The sequence below is a fragment of the Aethalodelphis obliquidens genome, unplaced genomic scaffold (assembly GCF_003676395.1).
Source record: "Aethalodelphis obliquidens isolate GAN/ISIS:26980383/991018 unplaced genomic scaffold, ASM367639v1 scaffold46, whole genome shotgun sequence".
NCBI classification, from domain to species: domain Eukaryota; kingdom Metazoa; phylum Chordata; class Mammalia; order Artiodactyla; family Delphinidae; genus Aethalodelphis; species Aethalodelphis obliquidens.
Genome location: NW_020837990.1, coordinates 9,874,625 through 9,895,417, shown reverse-complemented (window position 1 = coordinate 9,895,417; position 20,793 = coordinate 9,874,625). Strand labels below are relative to the sequence as shown.

Genomic DNA, 20,793 nt, shown 5'->3' with positions numbered 1-20,793 from the left:
CTGCAGGGCTCTTTCAGGTCACAACCAATGGAATAGTCAACAGACACTTGTATGCAGATCCCTGCCTGCTGGTTGTCACACTGTGACAGCATTTGAAGCCCTCTGAAATGCTTTGTTCCTTGTCACCTGTTGAAATATGATTGCCTAGGGGTGTTTTAATTTAAAAACAAAGTACACACACACACACACACACACGGTTGCAAGTGGAATTGGAGAAAGATGCCAGGCGTTGGGAGAGAGCAGGGGATTCCGAAAGAAGTGGGGATAAAGGAATTCCCTCTATACGGATCCCAAAGAGATCCCAGGGCTGTGAGAGGCCTTGGCGTGCTTTTCAGTCAGTGAGAAGTGAGGGAGGAAGGATCCTGCGAGGAGAAAGGGAGGGCAGGCCAGAATGCGGTTAGGGCTGAGCAAAAGACTGCCCTCCCTTTTCTCTGAAAGCACCTCAAGGGAAAATTTAATTGGAGGGAGTATCAGGGCATGTTAGGGGACTGGAGTGGTGGTAAACATCAGCTTGTGATTGTGGGTAGGCAGGGTTTTGATTCTGGCCGTCACCCCTGGAGTGGCCTGGTTTTACTTTTCCCCATCATCCAGGCAGTACTCATGACCCTTACCCTGGGAGGCGGGGGGTGGGGGTGGGGGCGTCCCCTCCATGCCAGATTTCGGGTGAAGGCCCGTGACAGGGAACTCCGGAGCTGCTTCAGTAGAAGGAGCAAGGTAATTGAGGTTGAGAGCAGGAGGCCGAAGGCTTAGGTCACAAAAAGTGCTTTGAGGCTGCTAGATGCCAGCAGAAAGCCCTCTTTCCATTGTGATTCTCTCACCTGAGAATCCCCAAGTGGGGACCAGGGAGGAAGACGATTGTTGGTGACCAAGGGTTGAGGGGATATCCAGTAAAATCATGGCGGAAATCCCCACTGGGGTTTTTCTGGCCTTTTTACTTAGTTTCTTACAGAAGCCAAGACTGCAGTGCTACAGGATGAAGCCGTGAACACCTGAAAGCTTGGGTGTTCCCTGGAACTCAGGCGTCAGCCTCTGCCTCGCTGGCTCAGGCCAGCTCTCTCTGGCTAATGATTCTCTCAGTGTCTGGACTGTCCGTCCCACTTTGCCCGCCTGATAGAGAAAGGTCTTCCCCAGGAGAGGGAACCCCCTGGCTGGATCCAGCCCCAGCTTGATCCAGCCACCATCGTCCCATAACCAAGGGTTGTAAGTATTTGAGCCCCTTTTTCAGCCATGCTTAGCCTTCTTTGCCATGTGCTTCCAGCTGCTTCTCCAACAACACCCTGTCATCTTTTCTTCTCCCTTAGGTCTCAACTAAAAACTTGTCATTTATAGATGGGGCAATGAAGTGACTCACCCAAGGCCACACAGCTCAGGCACGGACAGTCAGGGCTCTGGGTCCATTTCTGTCTGTGCTGCTGCAGGAAAGCTGGGTGCCCCTGGGTGCTGCTGGCCAGCAGACCCCTCCTCGAGCCAGCTGTCCACCTGCCTCATCTGGGGGGGGGCCTCTTCTCTCGTCCCAAACAGCTGAAGCCCATGCATTCAAGAGCCCCAGAGAATGCAGTGTCTCACCTTTCTGGGCCATATACTCATTGCAGGTGGACCTTCTCCCAGGAGCTGTGGGGCTGGAGTATTACCGGAGTTCCTAAAGGCTCAGGCCAAAGGCTGGTCTCCTGGAGCTCATCAACTTGACGAAGTGAAATTATTCCATAATCATAATAACTATCTAGGCACTTACTGTGTGCCAGGTACTTCATACAGGTTCTTGTTCACACTACCTTAGGAGGACAGATAACCCCATTTTAAGGAGGGAGGTAAGGCCACAAAGTTGATGCCAGGCCCATATACCACCAGTGAATGGCAGAACCCCAAAGCCGTGTCTAGCCACTAGCCGCTGTAGGGCTTTACCTCGGGGAGATCTCTGAGCGGGCACGGTGTGTCTGGAAGAAAGTCTACTGCATCGCAGCAAGGGCTGACATTCCCACGGTAAGAGAGGTTTTTGTGCCATTGCTCTGATTCCCACCATACTTTGATTAGCCAATCATGAAAGTTGCCTGGGCAAGAAAGGGATTAAAGGCAGTGGTAAGGTGAACCCCTAAATCAGCGCTTTTAGATTTCAGGAAGATTTGTATGTTGTTTTCATTGCAACAGATTTACCGTCCAACTTGTATTTTATTTAAAATAATTCACCTTAAATAGGTTTGCACTCATCTCAGTAGGAGGACAATAATGCCCGTCAAAACTTGGCCGTGAGTGTTGGGAGCTGAGGGGAGATGGGCCATTTCTTTGATCTTCTCCCAGTGGAGGGTGACCGGGCCATGTCTTTACTTGTACATTGTTGGTTTGTGTGGGGGTGTCTTGGGGGTGCACAACCATCATTGTCATTTTCCTTTCTTTACCTTCCACTCCCCAGAGAAAGTCTGCTGAAGACTTACCCAGAGTGGGAGTCTCTCCTCCTTCCTTTTTTCTCTTTGTGTTTGGTCTGGGGTGGTAAGAATATTTTAAATGTTATGATATGTTTATTGCATGCATTTGATGTCTATGTGGATCTCAGACATCGACACTGGGGAAGGAAGCAGTGGTAATAAAGATGATGTTAGGGACAAGTAGCTTTTACTGAGGAGTTGCTGGATGCCGGACATGGTGGGAAAGACTTTACATGCACTATTTAAATGAATCACCACTCAACCCTGTGAAGTAGATATTCTGTGCCCGGTTTTACAGGTGAAGAAACAGGTCCAGAGAAGATAATTAGTTTACCCAGGGTGGTAGCTAGAGATGGTAGAACCCAGAACTTGAATCTGTGTTTGTTTGATTCCAGAATGAGGGTTCTTCTCTACTAGGCAGCTGTATATTGGGTGTGTGTGTTTGTGCTGGCCATGGACTGTGTTTCTAAGCCTATCGGGTTACCTGCTGGTGCTAAGAGTGGCAACAAAGGAGTTTTCTAAGCCTCTCTGGGCTGCGAACTGAGTGGCAGGGATAAGGGACAAGGTGGACCTCTGTTTTCTGAGATATGAGAACAGGAGCAGTGAAAGCCAAGGGTGCCAGGGTACCCTCGAACCTCCTGGTAGTATGATGTTTATTAGGTAGGCTAAGAAATGGCCTCTCAGACTAGAGATGCCTCAGCCCTTCCTTTTGACCCATTCTAAGATCTCATCCTCTACAGAATGGACTTCTAGCCAGTTGTGAGGTGTCTGGCACTTACCAGGTCATTGATGGGAAATTGACTTCCAGAGATCGGAAAGCCTGCTGCCCGAAATCCCCAGTCATTCAATGATCTCTGTCGCCCGGCCCGGGAGACTGTCTTGGTGGCTTTCTCAGTCCTACCTTTGATTGAGGCCCTGTGTCATTAGTTCATCCCCCCACCCCCATCCTGTAGTGAGGCCAGGCCCTGAGGACCTTTCTCCTCCTTCGTTGTCACGCAGAACTACCCTTGAACCATATTCTGAGCCGATCAGTAGGGCTGCTTGTTTTCCAGGCAACCCGCATCTGCCCACCTGCTTTCCCTTTTCCCTCTCCCCTGAATCTGTGTATCTTATGGAGGTGCTGGTTTTGTATCGGTTTCTGTTTTGTTGATAAAGGTGAAAGAGAGAGAGAAAGAACGTGTTATAGAGAGAGCAGGCTTCCAGCTCCTCTTAGGGAGTACACATCTCCTTGAGTGAAAGAACACGCAGTGCTGGCCTTTGGAATTGGCAGCCAGTGTACTGTTCTCTGTCAGATAAGAGGTACTGTAAATAAAACTGTACACCATGACCCGTTGTAAAATGCCCGGCGTCTGTACTCATTGTTCTGACGGCTTATGCTTTTTTTGGGTCTGCTGTTTTGGTACACTCTGTACTTCCTTATGTAAGCAGGCATGCATATCTCATCAGAACAGTCAAGATGTTTATTTTAAAATCTCAAGGAATTAAAAGAAAAAGGACACAGGACTCAACATCAGATGCTGGCAAACGTTAGGTGTTTTTTCAGCGGTTCCTTCCCCCCCCCCCTTGTTGTTAGCACGGGGGTGGGAGAAGTTTTGGAGGGGGAGGGATTTTGACATTTTTTTCTGCTCTCATTGGCTTCTACCTTCTTTACTTCAGAGAGACGCCAGCCCACATCTGATTGTGTTCGGTATCTTCTCGGCCCCTTCCTAGATGCTCGGGACCCCCCACCCCATTTCTGGGCAGGAAGGCTAGTAGGGAGGAAGGTTCTGTAGTCTGCCAAGGGGGAGAAGCCAGAGGTAGTGGCTGAGGAGGGGCACAGCTGCGGGGAGCCTGCCTGACATGCTTCTGCTGGATTTCAGCTCTGTTGCTGTTGGAATGCTGGGCATTTGATAGAAAGCTTTATGGTTTTGAAAGTGCTTTTCTGGCATGTCTCTCCTTTGATTCCTGCGAGTCAGGGTGATCCTTAGCCCAGAGTGGAGTGGCTCCCACACACGGAGGCCTTACACGGGCTCCAGCCTCCATGTGGGCTGTGGCGACTGCCTCCTTTCTTTTCACCCTTAACCTGCTGTGAGCCCTCCTCCTTCCTCTGGCCCCCGTTTAACTTTCTGGAGGCATCAGGAAGTCAGGGGGAAAGGGGAGAATTCCGAATGGTCCGGCAGCTTCTGCTCCCCTCCCCCCTGGTGCAGCATCCCTGGGAGACTGGCAGGGGCGAGAATGTCTGTCTGTCTGTCTGTCTTTCCCTTAACACTGACTCTCAGATGAACTCAGTGCCTGGGCTGGGAGTGGGATCATTCAGCAGACCTCTGCCAGCCCGTGAAGGGTCCACTCGGGCTGACCGGAGCCTCCTGAATGTCCTGGAGGAGGGCTTGCTTGTTTGCTGCGGGGCTGTGAGTCCTGGGTGGCTGGGCGAGGAGCAGAGGGCCGACAGAAGGGACATCCTGCTCCAGAGGAAGCAGACAGCTCCACTTTCTAAGCTCTCTTTTCCTTCTCCCCCAAACTGCCTGAGAGCCAGCCAGAGACCATTTCCTTGAGTTTTGAAAAAGGGACAGCAGAGAACCCAGGGTGTGTAGAAGGACTCTGCCACCCCCTAGGGGACAGCCTGTCAGTGCCCCTTTCCCAGGCCAGTTCTGTGCCCGGGAACCTACCCGAGGGTTTCTTTGTTTATCAGGCAATCATTGAGCACCAGCTGTGTGTCAGGCACAGAGTGGAGAATTGGGGATGGAGCAGAGGACAAGACAGATGCCAGCCTTGCTCTCACAGAGCTTACAGTCTGCTGGGGAGACAGAAAAGAGGAAAGGAGCCCATAAGGCAGCACAGAACCTGTGAATGGGGCTCCTGGGACTTGTCAGGTTCGGATGTAAAAGCTGGGGGAGGGGGTGCCGTGGGAGGGAGGGAGAGCTGCCAATACTGACACGCCGGTCGTATGACAGATCTTCCTGCACTTCAACAAGACACTCACGTTTAAATTAGCAGGACAAGGTGTGTGTGTGTGTGTGCGCGCGCGCGTGCGATTATAGTGAAATATGTCTTTACAAATGTGAGACTCACTTTACACAAGATAAATGGCCCCCAAATAGCTGTACACTGAATTTCAGTAAAAATCAATCATACTTTGCACGAAGGAGTTCTGGAAAGGAGTCCTGGCTCCGAGCCTGGCTGGGTTGATGGTCAGCGCCACTGACGGGTTCTGCGGCTCTGCCCCATGCATGGCCCCAGCGCTTTCCCCACCTTGTCACAACCCCTTTGGGACGGCCTCTCGCTGTTCCCATTTTACAGACGGAGCCGCAGCCTCACTGAGATGAGGCAACTCACTGAGGGGCACAGCTGGTGATTAGCTTGGCTGGGATCTGTCTTACCCGAATCCTGAGCTCTTAACCACATTCTGCTGCCCCCCCCCCCCGCCGCCCCTGGAAGTATAAAGAACATTAGTAATATCATAGCCACAGAGGGCCTGGCAATTAACAAGTTTTACGTTTGTTAATATCCACTGTCTCCTTCAATCCTGACAGCCTCCAGTGAGGCAGAGGGATCCGATCATTCCCATTTCACAGACGGGGACACAGGCGTGTTGAGGTGTGGTGACGTGTGTGATGTCCACAGCAGGGAATGGCTGAGCCGGGCCCAGGACCCAATTCTCCCCACGTTGGATCTTACCATCACCTCCTCTAGTTCACTCAGATCCGTAATTGCTGGGGAGGATGCGTGGGTCTAGCCCACTTTATCATGGTGTGGTTCTGCCTCTTTGCTATTTAATTTCTTTCCCTGCAATCCATACCCCATCTCTCCCTCTCCCCTCTCTTATGCTATGCCAACCGGCCAGGCTCCCCGCTCTTCCTTTGCCTGGACCGGGCTTTCTTAGAGAGTGGGCTTACCTTCTCGTTCTCCCCTCAGATGTCAGCTCATCCCATATAAAATAGACGCCCCCGCCCTCTCTGTCCCTCTTCACTTATTTCTCTCTTTTTCGCTTATTACCACCTATTTTATATTTACCTGACTTTTATTTTTTAAATTAAACAATTTTTTTTGGCCGCACTGTGTGGCATGCGGGATCTTACCCAGAGCAGGGATCGAACACCGTGCCCCCTGCAGTGGGAGTGCAGAGTCTTAACCACTGGACCGCCAGGGAAGTCCCTTACTTGACCTTTAAAAATGTGCCTTCTGCTCTAGAATATAAGCTCTCTGAGGGCAGGGATTTGTCTCTTTTGTCCATTTGCTGTAAGCACCCCCCTTGGCATCTACTTAACAGACATTCCGAAAACATCCTGTTTGTGTAGGAAGGAGATGGGGAGGAATGTCTGTCCCTGAGCCGTGCCCTGGACTTCTCCCCACTCCAGGATGAGCCCCAGGAAATATTGGGGGTGGGGGTGGTAAATGCAGCTGATATGTCCGTATGTGCCCATTGTGTTCAACTGGCATGACCTCCTTCCTGCCCCCACAACCCCCTTGCACTGATGCTTTATACATATATTAGTGGCTGAATGATGTCACCGTAATGCATTTTGGGAATGGCGGTGAGGTTTACGCACACTTGAGTTGCCCTGAATGCAAACCTGACATCATACTGAAGGCAGCAGCGAACAGCGTATGCACAGTAAACAGGCAAAGACTGTCTTATTGATTAACAGATGAGGCCTCTATTATTGATCAGAGCTCGGTGAGGAAATTTATCACTTTTAATTTCAGGGCTGCCAAATATTTCTGCCTCTGAGCCAGCCATTACAGAGACAATTTAAAGGCACATGCCTCCTCGCGAGGGGGCGGGGTGGAGGGGGTGTCTCTGCCTCTCTCTGCTTGGCTCCTGTGTCCTGGAACTGCCCGTCCTTGCTGTTGGGCTAGGGGTTTGGGGGGAGTCTGGGTGGGGGTGGGGAGTGCAGAGGCTTCATGAATGGGGGCTGGCGTGGGAGCCCATGTCCATGGTATCCGCGTGGGAGGGGGGTTGTCACCCACAGTCACTGAAGACAGGGGACTTTCACACACTCAGCTCAGCTTTGTGACTTCAGCAAGGCGGGGGTGGAGCGGGGAGGACTTTGAGGGCATCCAGATGTGGTCAGGCCTGGGCCAAGCCGGCAGCCTTGCCGAGCTCGTGTGTGCTAATCTGCTTTCTCTTCATCTGAGCTTGTATGATGGTGTGTACATCCGGCCCTTGACTGCCTACCTGCACTCCTTCCTTTCTCCCTGCTTCTCAGTCATTAAAGCAGATGCTCCTGCGGCCACATGGATGGCTGTTTTCTAAGAAACCTCCTCCCGCCCAGCCCTTTGAAGCTACGGCATGAGTAGGTTCCTCACCCAGAGGCAGGGCTCCAGCGCCATGGCGATGGTGATGGTGATGGCGAGTCCACGGGGCACCCTTCCCTTTTCAGTTCCTGCTTCCCTCCTCAGGCCCCTCCTCCCCCTTTCTTCTTTAGGGGGCCATGAGAACCGGTGGGATGTAGAAATAAAGAAATAAATACAGTTAAAATCCGATCCCTTACAGATCCGCAGAAGATCATTGCTGGCTAATGATTTGGAACTGGGGACAGTTTCTCACTATGACAGGGCTGCGACTTCATCCACCCCCAGTCGTCCCACCGCTGCCCTTTGAGGTGCTTGCTGCATTTCCATTATAAATGGATGGAAAGTGGCTTGGCTGTCTCTAGTGTGAACACAAGTTGTGACTGCTTTGCCATCGAGTTCCCTGGCTCTTTCTTTGAAGCTCTAGAAGCCGCTGACAGGCCCTTAGCCCTAGGACGCCTGCAGTTTGTAGGGACACCTGGAGGGGATCACGGTATTCTCCCTGCCTTGAGGCGAAATTCAACTCCAGCCACCTAAGACAAATGACAACATTTATTTTTAAAGCGCTTAAGGAAAAGTGATTTCATATCTTTACTGGGGCACTTTATCACTCATTTATTTAGTTAATCAACTGATATTTATTGAGTATCTAATAGAGGGCATATGCTGCTCCTTATTAGGAATGTAGACAAGATCAATGCCCTAAATGTTTATTAGTATTTAAGTCTACACTAGTACAACTTGTATTCTGAGTTCTCGCCCTTAATGTGCTAAATACCCCAAGGCCAAGATTTTAAAACTATTTAAAGAGTAGTGGAACCCTTTTTTCCAAATAGAATTTTACAAAACCTTGATGTATAAAAGCATAAATTGGATTTTAATTTTTTTTTATTTGGGGAAAGGGATTTCAGAGCCCAACTTCATATTCATGAGGCATCTTTGCAGATGGACCCCTAAGGAGGCTGAAGGGTATAGGGATTAAGAGCAAAGGCTGTGAAGTCAGGCTCCCGGGGTTTGAATCCACCTCTGTGGTTACCTACTGTGTGACACTGGGAAAGCTATTTAACCTCTCTGTTCTTGAGTTGTCTCATCTGCTAAATGGGTATATTCATACTATGTCCTTTAAAAGGTAGTTAGGAGGGCTTCCCTGGTGGCGCAGTGGTTGAGAATCTGCCTGCTAATGCAGGGGACACGGGTTCGAGCCCTGGTCTGGGAGGATCCCACATGCCGTGGAGCAACTAGGCCCGTGAGCCCCAACTACTGAGCCTGCGCGTCTGGAGCCTGTGCTCCACAACAAGAGAGGCCGTGATAGTTAGAGGCCTGCGCAGCACGATGAAGAGTGGCCCCCACTCGCCACAACTAGAGAAAGCCCTCACACAGAAACGAAGACCCAACACAGCAAAAAAAAAAAAAAAAAATTAATTAATAAAACTCCAACCCCCAACATCTTAAAAAAAATTAAAAAAGGTAGTTAGGATTAAATGAAATGATACATCCTAAATACTTAGCCTCATGCCTGGTATACGCCACAGCCTCAGGAAATCTGAGATGGTTTGAAAACAGCACTAGACAGCTTTCTACTACAAATATGTAGAAGAAGTAGTTCTGTCTCTTACAAGACTCTGATATGAAACTAAAACACAGGTACACTTAAAGAAATGCTCAGACGTGTTGAAAGGAACGCAGTGCAGCTGCAGATTAGAAAGGGTAGAGCAGTGAGGGGCCCGGTGTGCTTGGCGCATGCGTACTCCGGTCTTGGAAATGGACTAGGACCGGAGCGGACGGGAATGAGGCGGGGCGTTGCTCAGGCACAGAGAACCACGGAGGATCAAGCGGCGCCCACAGAGGGCCAGGGAGGACAATTTCTAGTGGAGCTGGACAGACAACTGGGTCAGGTTATGGAAGGCCTTGAAGCCAAGTAGAGGAATTTAGAATCAGTGCAAATTGTGAGCCACTGTATTATTTTTTTAACTTTTAATTTTATATTGGCGTATAGCCGATTAACAATGTTGTGATAGTTTCAGGTGCACAGCAAAGGGACTCAGCCATACGTACACATGTATCCATTCTCCCGCAAACTCCCCTCCCATCCAGGCTGCCACGTAACATTGAGCAGAGTTCCCTGTGCTATACAGTAGGTCCTTATTGGTTATCCTTTTTAAATAGAGCAGTGTGTACATGTCAATCCCAAACTCCCTAACTCTCCCTTCCTTCCCCCCTCCCCACCGTAACCATAAGTTCATTCTCTAAGGCTGTGAGTCTGTTTTGTAAATACATTTATTTGTATGATTTCTTTTTAGATTCTGCATATAAGTGATATCATACGATATTTCTCTTTCTCTGTCCGACTTACTTCACGTGATATGAAAATCTCTAGGTCTATCCGTGTTGCTGAAAATGGCATCATTTCATTCTTTTTTTATGGCTGAGTAATATTCCATTGTATATATGTACCACATCTTCTTTACCCATTCCTCTGTTGATGGACATTCAGGCTGCTTCCATGTCTTGAGCCATGGTATCTTTTTGAGCAAGGAAACGTGAGGAATCAAGTGGCCTTCAAGGAACCTGCCTCTGTTGGGTGGATCAGAGGGTGGCTGATGGTGTGGCAGCTCTCCTGAGTCATTGGGTCATTCTGGGCATGACCCAACAAGGGCCTCGGTAGGGGCAGTGGTTATCGACATGCAGTGGAAGAGATGCATCTAGAAGACATTTTGAGGGAAAGCTGCCAAGGCGTGTGACAGGCGCCCCCTGGACGAGATAACAGAGCCTTGAAGACTGTTAGCAAGTGGTAGAAAGTCATCTTCACATCGTGACACTGGTTCCAGAAAAGTCGATCAAATTGAATTGCATTGAATTGATTTTGTTTATTCCATAGATATGTACAGCAATACGTTCCCACTGGGTGTCAGGCAGATGCAGCTGTGCCTGAGATGACATATTCCCTCCCTCGGGGAGCTGGAAACGGAGCCACAGGCATTTAGGAGACACCCTGGTGAGGCCGTGACCCGGAATGTACAGGGTGCTGTGGGAGCACAGAGGAGGACTGCCTCACCCAGACAGGGGGCAAGGGTTTGGGAGCTGAGGCATGAATGATGAAGCGGGGCTAGCCGTACTGTGGGGCTGGGGAGAGGGGCAGGAGTGTCAGAGCCAGAGGAGGTACAGAAAGATGCTTGGAGACCTTGCAGTGAAGAAGCAAAGGGCTGGAGACCAGGAAACAAGGATGAGGAGAGAGAAGAAGCAGGAAAGAGAAGTGCAAGAAGGGTTTTGTGAGTCACCGTGTAGAGTTTGGACTTTATCCTGAAGGCACTGGGAAATCATTCAGAGGTTTTAAATGGTCAGGTACAGGAGGTGGCCAGGTAGACAGTTTAGTTTTAGATGCACTGAGTTAGGGGTTTATCCAGGTAGTGATATGTCAGCAATTCCTATCTTCCTGTAAAATATAATCTGGGCAACAGGGCACGTTACTCCTCATTGGATCACGTACTCCTTTCCATCTCTCACCTGGAGCCAGCCCCCCAGAATCCCCCTTCTTCTTGGGCATCGCTCCCGGACCCCATCTCTGTTTGTCTTGGTTATGCTGGTTCTGTTCCCTGTTCTGTCTGGGAGAGCCCTCGGTGGGGGCATTCGGAGCTCAGTTGGGTGGGTGATCACATCTTGGAGGAGGGTCTGGGCTGGCTGCTGGGACCATGGGTTATTCCTGACTTGGGATCTTCACAGGTGTTAAGCCCCCTCCCCCAGGGTCCACCTGCAAGATTTTGGCCCACGACGCCCTCTCCTAATGCAATATCACTCTTGATAGTAAGGTAACTGCCTCTCCTTTCTTTCAGCGGGTGCCAAAGCCTTTGTCTGTGATCAGTGTGGTGCCCAGTTTTCGAAGGAGGATGCCCTGGAGACACACAGGCAGACCCATACTGGTGAGTGACTGATCCCCGTCCCCCAGGTCCTCCGCAGTGTGACAGCACATGGACGTGAGTATCTTGTTTCCCCAGGGGAGCTGTGAGTGGGGATGGCTTGTGCCATGCTCAGCTACCGTTGCTTGTGGGGCTGGCTGGGCAGGAGTTTATGTGTGTGACTTTGCCCCAGAACAACAGCTGCCCTGGATTAGGCCAAGACCTCTGTCTCTAATAGGCCACTTAGATCCTATCTTCATGGAGACTCTCGTGGAGGCCTTAGGAAGCCCGTGATGTTATCTAAGCATCCCCTTCCCTTGGTGAAGGGTCAGGAAACTTGCACCCTACCTGACTAACTCTGAAACCGTCATGTAGTGGGCTGGTCCTCCCTCTGCAACAGTCTAGTCATTGTCTGAAAGCAAGCAGTCTGTCCACAGGGTTGCGTTTGAACAATATTAACGAACAATGATACTGCTGTGATTTCACGGCATCAGTGTCATCTCATCGTGGTAGCTGACGCCATCATCATCATCATCATCAATGTAGCTTCACAGTTACTGAACGTTCACAAGGTGCCAGGCACTGTTCTCGGTGCTTTACCTGATCTCATTTGTCCAGTCTTTCCATAACTTTGTTAGGTAGGAGGCTATTCCCATGTCATAGATGAGGAAACTGAGGTTCAAAGGGAGGAAAGTGACTTGCTGAAGTGAACACTGAGGACAGGAGTGGTATGGCTTAGACTGCCTGGTTTAATCCTGATTCTGCCACTTACTATCTGTTGGATCAGTTACTCAAGCTCTCTTAATCTGGGTTTCCTCGTCTGTTAGAAAAGTGGAGTAATAATGGCACCTACCTCATAGCATAGATTTTTGGGGGAGATTAAATAAGATATTTAATTAAATAAGATTAAATAAGATACTTTATTTGAAGTGCTTTGGGGAATGCCTAGCTCATAATAAACATTCAATAAATAGTAGTAGATGCATTTAATTTAATCAATATTTATTCAGTTCCTATAATGTGCTCCGCACTGTTGGGGTCTTTAGATAACATTCTTCATGGAACTGAGATTCTCCAAGGGAGACAGGATACGCAATATAATGTCAGGTCATAATAAGTGCTAGTGAGAAAAAATATAGCAGGATAGAGAGAAAAGTGGTATTTTAGATCAGACGGTCAGGCTTCTGTGAGAAGGAGACATCTGAGTAGAGTCCTAAAGTTGGGAAGTGAGTCATTCAAAGGTTTCAGGGAAGAAGGTCTGAGCAAAGGGAGCAAGCACTTGCAAAAGCCCTGAGGCTGTGTTGAACTTCACAAGTTCAAGGAAGAGCACGAAGAGCAGTGTGTGTTCGAGGGGTGGGGAGTGAGGTGCAGAGAGTGGTGGGAGGTGAGATTGGAAATCAGGTGGGTCTCTCAACCCTGGCAAGGAATTTGGATTTTCTTCTGCATGTGCCAAGAGTCCTCGGGAGGTGGACAAAAATATGTGCAAATCATACATCTGATAAGAAACTTTTGGTTTGAAAATGTAAAGAAACCTTAGGACTCAATAATAAAAATACAGATAACCAAAATAAAACGTGTGCTAAGGATCTGAATAGACATTTCTCCAAAAATAGACATATGGTCACTGAGCGCATGAAACGATGTTTGACATCATTAGCCATCAGGGAAATACAAATCAAAATCACAGTGAGATACGACTTGACACCCATCAAGATGTAGCTCTAATAAAATACTGGCAGTAGGAAGTGATGTTGAGAATGGGGGACAGTCAGAACCCTCACACACGGCTGGTGGGAGCGTAAAATGCTGCCGCCACCTTGGAAAACAGTCGGGCAGTTCCTCAGAAAGTTAAACGGTTACCGTGTGACCCAGCAATTCCACCCCTACGTGTGCAAAAACATGTATCTACACAAAAACTTTGACATAAGTGTTCATAACAGCATTATTATTTATAATGGTCAAAAAGGTAGAGATAACTCAACGTCCACCTACTGATGAATGGATAAACAAAACGTAATTTATCCATACAATGGAGTATTATTCATCTATAAAAAGGAATGAAGTATTGACACATTCTGTAACATGGATGAATCTTCAAAACATCATGGTCAGTGGAAGAAGCCAGTCACAAAAGGCCACATAGTATGTGATTCTGCTTATATGAAACATCCAGCATAGACAAATTATAGAAATAGAAAGTAAATTAGTAAATGCCAGGGGCTGGGAGATTTGGGGGGAAATAGGGAGTGACTGCAAAGTATGGGGTTTCTTTTTGGCGGGATGAAAATGTTCTAAATTCGATTGTGGTGATGGTCATGCATCTCTGAATATATTAAAAACTATCGACTTTATACTTTCAAAGCTTGAACTGTGTATTATATGGTATATGAATTATGTCTCAGTAAAGCTGCCTATACCTGCACACGCAAACGTTTATAGAAAAGGGGGAATATAGTCCATTGGAAGGTGTTGAATGGGGGGATGGCATGACTTGATTTATGGGTTTAAAATATCACCCTGGTTCCTGTGTTGAGAACTGACCATAGGAATGTTTCAGTTATCAATTGCTGTAGAAGAAACCACTCCAACAGTAGATTAAAGCCACGATGTGTTACTATCTCAGACAGTTCTGTAGTTGACTGTGCTCAGCTGGGCAGTTTTCACTTGGGGTCTCTCACTTGGTTGCAGTCGGATGGTGTCTGGGACCGGAGGCGTCTGCAGGCTCAATAGGGCTGGGTGTCCACGATGGCTTCCTCATTCATATATCCGCCTCCCAGTCCACCCCATGGCCTCTCTCTACAGCAGAGCAGCCTGGACTTCTCGCCTGCCTGCTTAGGGCTCCAAGAGTCAGGAAGCAGAGACTGCCAGCCCTCTTAAAAGCTAGGCTGGAAACACATAGCATCACTTCCGCCATATTTCATTGCTCTTAGCAGGCACAGGACAGGCCCAGATTCAAAGGATGGAAGAGTAGACTCCCCTTCTCAGGGGGGAATGACAGACACATAGGGGAAGAGGAACTGGGGCAGCCATCTGTGGAGACAAGCCACTAAGCGACCACAGGGACTGGAGGGGAAGAAGGAAGATCGGTCAACTGCTGCTGCTGTTACAATTATTGTCAATATCTTCTTGTCCTTCTGCCTCACAAAATCAGCCTCTCTGAGTGGAAGACATACGTCCTAGCCCTGGTATCAAGGGCTTTGGGCCGGTGTTGCCCTGGCCTGTGGCAGCAGGAGGAGAACTTTCTAGGTGAGCTGTCATTCCAGCCAGTGACCCCCTGGCTTTGTTAAAGAAGGGAACTTGGCAAGATTTTGCCCGGAGTTGCAGAGCTGGTTATCTTCAAAGCCAGAGGAGGACCTAGGTCTCCCAGGCTCCCAGCCAGTTTCTTATTGCTGGACCACACATGTAACCAAGAATCCTAGTCTGAGAATTCAAGCTGGGGGGCTGAGGAGACCGAGATCTGAGCCAGCTTCGCCAAGCAGCTTCATTCTGTCCATCCAGATTAAACTTGCAGCAGCAGGGAGCAAGCTGCCCTCACAGCCAGGGCCAGGGCGAAAGGCTGAGTCCCTGCTCGGTGAGCGGATGGGGTATTGTTCACAAGCAGACCCCACACACTTATTGAGCACCTTCTGTGTGCCTGGCGCCCACTGGGGATATGGCGGTGAGCAACACAGATGTGCTCCCTGTATTTCTTTATCAAACAACTTTATTGAGATATAATTTACATACCGTTCACCTGTTTAAAGTATCCAGTTCAATGGTTTTTGATATATTAGTGTATTTTTAAAACGGTTATAAAAGATATATACATAAAATCTGCCATTTTAGCTATTTTAAAGTGTACAATTCAGAGCAGTTAATGATATTCCAACCTGTTTTTAGAGTTTGGTATTGATTCAGCTCTGAAAGTCAGGAGGCATCTTAGGACCAATACCCTTCCAGGATTTATTAAGTCAGTGAGGACTTGAAAGTGATCAACACTTTCCAAAAAAGGATATTAGTTTCAGGTATGATTGGAAAGAACCTGGAGTTTGAGTCAGAAGCTGAGGAGGGGGCATCTGACTCCACTGTCTAGCAGGTAAATCACCTTGTTCCTCATCCTTTCTGACCTTCAAGTCTCCTCACCTGCAAAGGAGTATAGTGCCCATCCTTCCTGTAGCAGAGGTGGGTCCCAGCCCATTCAGACTGACTTTTGCTTTATCTCCAAGTTGAATCCAAATTGTGGAGGAGAGACCAAGGTGGATGCTTTGAGAAAGGCTCCCTCCCCACCTGGCTGTGAGCGCAAGGCAAGCTCCCGCTGAGTGAGGGACTTCAGCCACTCCCTGGTGTGGGGCAGGGTGCCCTGGGCTGGGGAGAGAGGCAGTAGCAGCCTTATCCTCAGCATTGGGTTGGCAACGAGGCAGCTCTTCTGACGCCCGTTTATCATCTATAGTGCTGTTTCCTGCAAAACCCAGATAGATCCTTAGACTCTTAATAATCAATGAAAGCACACAACTTGAAATCTAGTTGCCGTCTCCATTCTAAGACAGGGGGCCTGTGAGGAAGAGAGAGGCCTGGGTATGAGGAATGCTGAAAGTGACGCTAATGTTACTGGACTGGGAAAAGCCGGTGGGGTACCAGGTATCGTTGGAGAGCCATCAGGAGGGCAGAGAGAGAACTCTGTAAAGGAGAAGCAGTTGAGACCCTGGGAGAGTAAAGTCATGGTAATGCCACCTTTATATTTCTTTTCTTTTTGGCCACGCCACATGGCATGTTGGATCTTAGTTCCCCGACCAGGGATCAAACCCGTGCCTCCTGCATTGGAAGCATGGAGTCTTAACTGCTGAACCGTCAGGGAAGTCCCCACCTTATATTTCTGATACCTTTGTTGATCCAACTCTAACTTCAGTGCCCTCTCCACCAGTCCCCAGCTGCCTGCACATTGACTCACTGTTGTCTGTGGGTGTGTGGCTGAATGGTTTAGGGAGAGATCGTGTAGGTCGTGGCCCTTTCCTGGGCAGGGCTCTTTTGGATCCCTGTGACCCATTTAACTAAGAATCCTCAACACCCTGATGCCCATGTTCCCCTTGGGAGATAGGATCCAGTTTCCCTGAAACAGATCAGGTCTGGGAGTTCCATGCCCAATGCCGCCCGCCATGTCGGAATTCACAGAGCTAATGTGTGGCATGGCATCAGGTGAGTGATCAGGGTGCCTCACAGGTATTCTTGACACTGAAAAATGAATTTAGTAGAAAGTATTTCCAATTCTGTTTTCGTCAAACAAAAGTCATCTTCACGTCTCATCCTTTCGACCCCACTTACCCTGGATTTCTGTCCTGGTGTGTGTGACCCCTCCTTGTGCCCTCCCTCCAGGATCTTTTTTTTTTAATATATGAATTTATTTATTTTATTTATTTATTTTTGGCTGCATTGGGTCTTTGTTGCTGAGTGCGGGCTTTTCTCTAGTTGCGGCGAGCGGGGCTACTCTTCCTTGTGGTACACGGACTTCTCATCGTGGTGGCTTCTCTTGTTGCAGAGCACAGGCTCTAGGTCCGTGGGCTTCAGTAGTTGTGGCGTGTGGGCTCAGTAGTTGTGGCTTGCGGGCTCCAGAGTGCAGGTTCAGTAGTTGTGGCGCAAGTGCTTAGTTGCTGCACGACATGTGGGATCTTCCCAGACCAGGGCTCAAAACCATGTCCCCTGCATTGGCAGGCGGATTCTTAACCACTGCACTACCAGGGAAGCCCTCCCTCCAGGATCTTGGTGGCCTCCGGCTGGTGCTCAGGGAGGACACACTTATGGTTGGGTTGGGCTCAAGCATCGTTGTCACACTTCAGTTTTCTGTTTTGCTACAGTGAAGACTTTGAGGAGATAAACAGAGTCACTTTACACCTTTTATATTATGACAAATACATATTGCAAAACACTGCTGCTTCCAAAATGTTTGGGTTGCAGAGAAGTGAGGAATTAACAGCTCTGCAGCTCCCCAAGATGCTTGTACTTCATTTACACATCAGAATTTTTTTACACTGTTCAGTAAAATAAAAAGCGAGAAAACACACATCCACGCACGTGTACACACACACATCCACTGCACCACTTGGGTTCTATATCAGGAATGTCTTAAATTAGTAAGTAGTTCTTTAAAGTCCAGATAAACTGATAAATACCATTAATGGCTTAATTTATACTCTGGGTTTGAAATCTGACACATGGACACTATCTTGGCTCAGGAAACGCAAGTGGTTTTGTGCCAGAGGTTTTAATGACCGATCAGTAATATAAATTGCTGCATCACTGAACAGAAATAGCTTCTCTGTGTCATTTGATCTGGAAACTTCTCCGGCCAGGCAGCAGTTAATAAATTTAAAAATAATTACCCTCTTCATTCAAAGTCAAACTAATTAGGAGTGGGTTTTACAAATCATAATGTTGTCCAAGCCACTGTACCTCCCCGTTTGGGATTTGAACAGGCCTGGGGGGCAACGGCTGGGATCAGGTGGCATTAATTAGAAGGCAGGGGAGATACCACAGCTGCTGAGCTGAAGGTGAGGGGGTTGGGACAGTCTGCAGTGTGCCCTGTGGGGGAGGGAGTGAGGAGAGCTCAGTGGGGCAGCCTTGGGGTTGAGCTGTAGGAACCTACAGCTCTTTTAATCCATATGTAAGGAACTCAGAGCACCTGCCTCTGTGTGATCTGAGCATGGGGGAGATGAGGCCAGTGCTAGTGTTTGGGGGCCAGGCCTGAGAGACTATGAGAACCCCAAAAGCAGGAAAGGCAGATGTGCGGTTGGCTGGGGAGGATGGACCTGCCTGAAGCCAGGGGAGTGGGGAGGATGGACCTGCCTAAAGGCAGGGGGGTGGGGAGGAGGACCTCTTGAGGGCTTTATTCACTAGGCAGGTTGGGGCCCTGATAGCAGGGGTCAGGTTTGTCTTGCAGGCTTCAGGGAAGAGGGACCATTGGAACCTGATGTCTGAGTGTGACATTCAGGGTATTGGGAGCATAGTGACACACAGAACTTGGGATCTGGTGTCAGACCGTCTAGATTCAAATCCCAGTCCCATCACTTCCACGTTTTATGAGCTTGGGCAGGTTGCTTAACTTCCCTAAGCCTCCACTTCCTCCTTGGTAACATGATGGCAATGATGCTATCGTACAAGGGATGTTGTGAGGATTCAATTTGATGATCCATGGAAAGCACTGAGCGTAGGCCTTACCTGGAATAAACTCTCAGTAAATGGTGGTGGTGGTTACTAACACGGAACCATCGTGGTCTTCACCAGAGGTCGTGGAGGGTACCCATTCCCCTGACTAGGTAGGTGAGAGGGGAAGGGCCAGGTTGACAGTACTGGTGGTGGAGGAATGGGAATGGTGTACAGCTGCTTTTCCAAGGTGATGGGATCTTTGAGGATCCCTGACTTGTCCTCTGGCCAAGAGGACGTTTCCAGCATGCTCAGAGAGCTAACAGCCCCTGGAGCCCTCTAGGTGCAGTGGGGAGAGGTGAGGGCAGAATGAAGTTCTGCATGTTGAACAATCTCACAGAGCAGATTTGGTAGATCTTATTTAAGGCCCTAGCTAGAATGCTCAAAGCTGCCCAGGAGGACCACCCTCTACCAGTATCTAAGCAAATGCTGTATACAGCTAGGTCAGACAAGCTACAGAGCTGGGGTAAGCACGAAGCAGGTGTTCCCCCTTCCAGGAGCAGCAGGGATATGCCCTGCCACATCTTAGAGGATGCCTCATTGGTTGGTGCCCTTGAAGGCTGAGGAATCTTGAGTCCCCTGCAGGTGTCCTGGCCCATGTCTGTTACCATCAGGAACCTGGGTATTCTGGAAATATAAATAAGACCTTCTGTGTGATGCCTCCTTATCCCCTCTTAGTGCCCTGGTAAGGAAAAGAGGCTAAAGTCATTCCTAGGTTTAGGAGTTCTGGGGCTAGGAAGCTTCAGGGAAGCCCTAGAGGCCAGGACACTAGGTTGAACTAGATCACCAGACTTGCCCCAAAGCAATTCCGCTCTCTCCTCCAGTCCCCACCCTGCCTCACCAAGTCAGCCAGGTCAGTGACTTCAGTTTGCTACAGATCAGAGTAGCCTATGCAGCTGGTTTGTCCCATAATTCCTTCATTCATTTATTCCCTAAGTTTTAAAGTACCTACTATGTGCAACGGGCTTTGTGGACCCAGTGCCTAATGGTGAAGAAAACTTGGTGCCTGCCTTCCTAAAGGCTACAGTGCTGTGGAAGAAATGAACAAGTAGGGCAAATTTCCCTTGGGTACAGATAATATAATAACTGTACTCAATTGGATACTTTGGAGATATAATTTTAGTAAGTCCTCATTACAGCCCTAAAACAGACATTTTTCCTCCCTATTCTTTGCTAGAGAAAACAGAGACAGGTTAAGGACGGCCTGTCCAGGGTGGGTAGAATATGTGCCTCGGGGTCTTGCACCCCAGAGCCCATGTTTTACTGCTGCCTTCCCTCCCCATGTGGGCCTGGACATTGTACCTAATGTGCAGCCCGGGGGCTCAACTCTGCCCATTCAACAGCCTAGGAAACTAGGGCTCAGAAGCCCATATTTGAAAAAGGGGGTCAGTTAAGAACAAACAAGCCAAACTAGAATTAGGACCCACGAGTTCTTACTTCCAGTCCAAAGTTCTCTCCACTCTGACTGCAAAATAAGGACTTTCTTTCACTGGCCTAGAAAAAACTGCTTCATTTCCACCTTCCTGCGTCACAGAGGAAGCCACTCAAGCAGATGCAAATGCTGGTTCTCATCCTCTCCGTGTCAGCTGCAGGAGGGTCCTGCGGTCCAGGAACAGCTAACATGCCTGGTGGCCAAGGGCAGCCGTGCTGCGGGGCCTGCCCTCCCCTGATAGCAGGGAGCGGATGCTGGAGGGCACCCTGCCCCAGGGCCCTCTCCTTTTCAGTGTGAAGGAGGCTAGGAGGCACACTGTTGTGGCTTTGGAAGGAGAAGGCAATGAGAAAACACTCTCTCGCATGCACACACACACACACACACACACACACACACACACACTGCAGCTCAGTAAACACCCCCTTTGAACGCACAGAGCTATACCCCCGCCTTGGTGGTGTCGGCTGGCTACCTGCTTGCACTGGCCCCTCTCTCCCTCCTGGTACATTAACGATGCTTGGAAAAAGCTCTGGGGACAGTCTCCGGCCCTGAACTTCAGAGGAGAAAATGAAGTCCTTGTTTGCAGGACTTTCGGTGGTAGATG

General features: G+C 49.0%; 1 protein-coding gene across 1 annotated transcript in view; it reads left to right on the top strand.

The window, feature by feature from the left end:
* The window catches only part of ZBTB16 (zinc finger and BTB domain containing 16), a 194,507-nt gene that overhangs the window by 119,314 nt on the left and 54,400 nt on the right, over positions 1–20,793 (top strand). Inside the window, exon 4 of the mRNA XM_027082257.1 lies at positions 11,522–11,608. Coding sequence (XP_026938058.1) covers positions 11,522–11,608 — 87 coding nt within the window. The remainder of the gene's footprint in view (positions 1–11,521; positions 11,609–20,793) is intronic.